This window comes from Fragaria vesca, linkage group LG7 (assembly GCF_000184155.1).
Source record: "Fragaria vesca subsp. vesca linkage group LG7, FraVesHawaii_1.0, whole genome shotgun sequence".
Taxonomy (NCBI): domain Eukaryota; kingdom Viridiplantae; phylum Streptophyta; class Magnoliopsida; order Rosales; family Rosaceae; genus Fragaria; species Fragaria vesca.
The window spans coordinates 900,503-904,131 of record NC_020497.1 but is presented as its reverse complement, the minus strand read 5'-3'; the positions used below and the strand labels follow the sequence as shown (position 1 = coordinate 904,131).

Genomic DNA, 3,629 nt, shown 5'->3' with positions numbered 1-3,629 from the left:
GAGAGAGAGAGATGCAATGGAATGATGCACATGCACTGCACACTGCACACAACAGTACACCGGGGGGGGGGGAGTCACACTTCCATCACTATTTGCAAAAGCAGCAACTGGCCAATCACAAAATCTTTTCCTTTTCTTTCGGGTTTCAATTGGCCAACCCCTTCTTCTTCTGCTGACATAGAATCAGGTCACTAGTGGGTCTGACTGAGTTACTGTGAGTGCGACCGACCTATGAAATATCCTCCTGACCTCCTCTGGAAGCCAAAACTGTGTGACATCTGGACCACCCTCCCCTCCTCTCTCCTTTTTCTTCTTTCATGCAAATCGGCAATGCATCTGGATTGTCATCATACATGTATCTCATGCTGTGACAACCTCCCAACCTACCCCTGCCGCGCGTATAATATTTTCCCATTAATTACATATTTACGACTATCTTTTGATAGTGGAAATCATTTGATCGAACTCTAAAAATAAAAACAAAAAAAAACTTGATGATGTTAGCTGTGTACGTACTTGACTACTTGACTACTTGCCCATTGTTGTGACTTGAGAGGAAACTCAAATTTTTTTTTTTTGGTCGTTTACGACAAACTCAAACTAGTTCGCATGTCATATATATCACACATGAAAAGTCTCCACTTAAAACTTACTTTAATCATGCCTGCCAAACAAGATGGTGACTCTAATATATACAAGCTACCAAACAGCAAGCAAGGGAAATTGCAAGGAAATGCATGTCTTTTTTAGTTTCTTTGTTTTAAAACGAAACGACCATTATGTCACTAATTAAGTAATATTCATATGCATGACAAAGAAGATCAAACTGAAGTCACCGGCCATCTTAAAAAATCGAAGTGAAGTCATCAAGATATGATATTAAAAAAATGCCAAATGAATCCTTTTATTAGATATCAGGTTATGCAGGATGAGTTCTTTAATTTCCAAACTTGATGAAATTAATCAAAAATCAAAAGTTAAACAATAACAAGAGTTTGTCGATCAGCTCACGAAAGTAGCAATCAAAAGGCACCACACAAAAAAGTATAGTATAAACAATGATATTATGCGATTTAATTACATGCATGACATGTATGGCCAAGAAAGACTTAGCTAACTGGGTTATCCAACTTATCATCTCTCTTTAGTCTTTACAAACGAAAATGACTTGGAACCAAGGAGGAAATGCAATTCATGTCCTTCAACTTTTGCTATCCGCCACTCTTTATTGGAAAGGTTATATAACAAAGCTTTATGACTGAACAATTTATTCAATCTCATCGATCTATAACTAGCTTAGCCGGTGTTAGTTATATCTATTGAACAATAATTATTAATAACTCACACACCTTGCATATGTCTTTGAAATTTAAACTCATAAAATTGTTAGTTAAAGTCCTCGCTTCATTGAAAAGATGTGCACAGAGGTAATTTCGACCCTCAATGCTAGTACTTCCAAACATCCTGACATCGAGACGTTGGCTTCTACACACCCAACATGTTGCTGCAGCCTTCAAAGGTGTGAAAGATGTCATGGCTACCAGGTTTATAATGAGTTCTATGCCATGAATTCTGGATAAGTATTGGCGTTCACCCCACATCCATGCCATACGTACACTTGTCTTTCTGGGACATGGAAGAGGTTATGAATTTAATTTCCGCTGCTGTGTGTTTATGTAACACAGCTTGGTCAGATGAGCATCATCCATCAATGGATTTCCAGTCCACTATCAGCCCTACTCCGCTGGATTGTATGCAAAGACAAGTCACATTTTACAACCATTAGGGGATAAAGAAGACTGTATTTTTCTTATTTGGTGGATTAAACAAACATGTAAAAGCAATATCCTGAATTTCTTATATATATAATACAACTCGACAACTAAGTGAGACTTTTCCCTTTTGGTTCTGGATTATCATCTGCAATTGATGCTGTGAAAGTTCGTCATTCCTCAGCACTAGCTGTAATGACCGGCATCCATACATCAGCAGTACCGCTCAATAGTGACTTGACCTGGGGATCTGAAGCCATTGCAGAAGATATCATTTCATCTACATCATCCAGCTTTGCCGATAACTTATCCAATTCCTTGGCTATTTCCAGCTGTACATATAGAATGCAGGCAAAGACGTTCGAATGCTTATCCATAAATCATAAATAGAGAATATAGAAATGTATTGTCATGTATCGTCACTTAACATGTATAATTTATCATAAGAATAATGTCCTTGGACTTAAAACTACCTCATCAAGATGCTGACTTGACTTTGAGGGAACTTTGGTAACCTCTAATCCAAGGGCTTCAATTTTTGATCGCAATTCGACTTCTTCTTGATTGGTCAATGCTTCCACCTGCATCATAGAATTTGTTAACAAGTTAATTTTGGGGAAAGTTCTTATCAGGGAAGGAATAATAGGAGAACGTTCAGGGCAGGTTGAAAACAGCAATGCCGACCAAAACAGATCCATCGGTGGGATTGAACTTAAACAAAAAGACATACACAAACACAATCTTCAGAGCAAGGTGTTCGAAAATGTTACTCTTCTGATTGAACATCTGACTGCTACCCAAAAAGCTGTCTACAACTTGTTTTGTTTTTGCTACTAATCGCAAAATTTCATCACAGTGTTTCACATTATACGATTACAAATGACCATCATTCTGCCACTGACAGATACACGCCATGGTAAATAACACTGGTCTAAATATCATGAAGTAATACCAGATATTTGTCATGTTTTAGGGGTTAGACAACAGGGTTGGGGTGTAAAAACCATGAAAAATTGTTGTGGGCTTCAGTGACCTTACGCACCAGCAAGCATATCAACAAAATGCATATTCCCAGCAATGGTAGTTCACTAGTTCTGCTCCAACCGCGACACGATCCATATATGTCCATTAGAATAGAAAGCTAGGCCAGTCAGTCCCTCCTACCTGCGTCTCAAACTCCTATAGAAAAAGGCAATGAACCTCGGTTTCATTTTCAAATGCATGATCATAACTTTCTCTGTAGGACCTGAGCGTCTCATCATTTGCAATGAAACAAATCAAAACATGCTTGAGGAACAGAACATCACCCTTGACATTCTCTGCCGCAAAAATACGCACAACAGGAACCAAAAAATTAAAAATATTTAGAACGTGGCTCCGAAGAGATGTGCATCAAAGAACATGACATTTGTATACCAGTGTAGACAGGCATGAGCATGTTTCTTCATAAACATATAAGAAGACCTATTACTGTCTCAAGAACCATTTAAAACTATATATATCGGCTATGAACAGGTATAAAGGTTCTACTTTCTCTCAATCAACCTAAAATGGCTTGAAGAACACATTAGTAGAAGACCCAGATCATGAATTTCAAGAAAGCAAGCACACCCAGATGAGTGTCAACCTCATAATTGGGATAGCTGAATAAATCAGGAAGAATCGTATGAAATAGGAGGTAGATAGAACCTGGTGGAGGAGACCGGAGAGCAGCTGGAACAATTGCGCATCTGGCTTCCCTTCCTCTGCCATTTCCCCCTTTTTTCCTCTTTTCGTTAATGTTTAGTTGCTTTTGTTCTACATTCACAAAAAAGAAAAGAAAAAATTGCTTTTGTTCTCGAGTCCATGTGAACGTCG

General features: G+C 38.3%; 1 protein-coding gene across 3 annotated transcripts; it reads right to left on the bottom strand.

Moving 5' to 3' along the window:
• Positions 1-1,537: 1,537 nt before the first annotated feature.
• LOC101307530 lies at positions 1,538-3,609 on the bottom strand. Of its 3 annotated transcripts, XM_004306443.1 has the most exons (4): positions 3,462-3,573; positions 2,815-3,091; positions 2,246-2,353; positions 1,538-2,104 (listed from the first exon to the last, which is right to left on the bottom strand). In XM_004306443.1, exons 2-4 carry the CDS (start codon positions 2,899-2,901, stop codon positions 1,946-1,948), a joined length of 354 nt encoding a protein of 117 aa, XP_004306491.1. In that variant the 5' UTR covers positions 2,902-3,091; positions 3,462-3,573; the 3' UTR covers positions 1,538-1,945. The 3 variants fall into 3 exon arrangements, with proteins under 3 accessions (XP_004306491.1, XP_004306490.1, XP_004306492.1); XM_004306444.1 differs by lacking the exon at positions 2,815-3,091 and having other exon boundaries at positions 1,786-2,104; positions 3,462-3,609; XM_004306442.1 differs by having other exon boundaries at positions 2,246-3,573.
• Positions 3,610-3,629: the final 20 nt, after the last annotated feature.

Coding starts and splice junctions, on each gene's coding strand:
- LOC101307530 (XM_004306442.1), bottom strand. CDS start 2,500: ATGTCTTTTTGTTTAAGTTCAATCCCACCGATGGATCTGTTTTGGTCG. Junction 2,105..2,245: donor CAAGTCAGCATCTTGATGAG/GTAGTTTTAAGT, acceptor CTATATGTACAG/CTGGAAATAGCCAAGGAATT.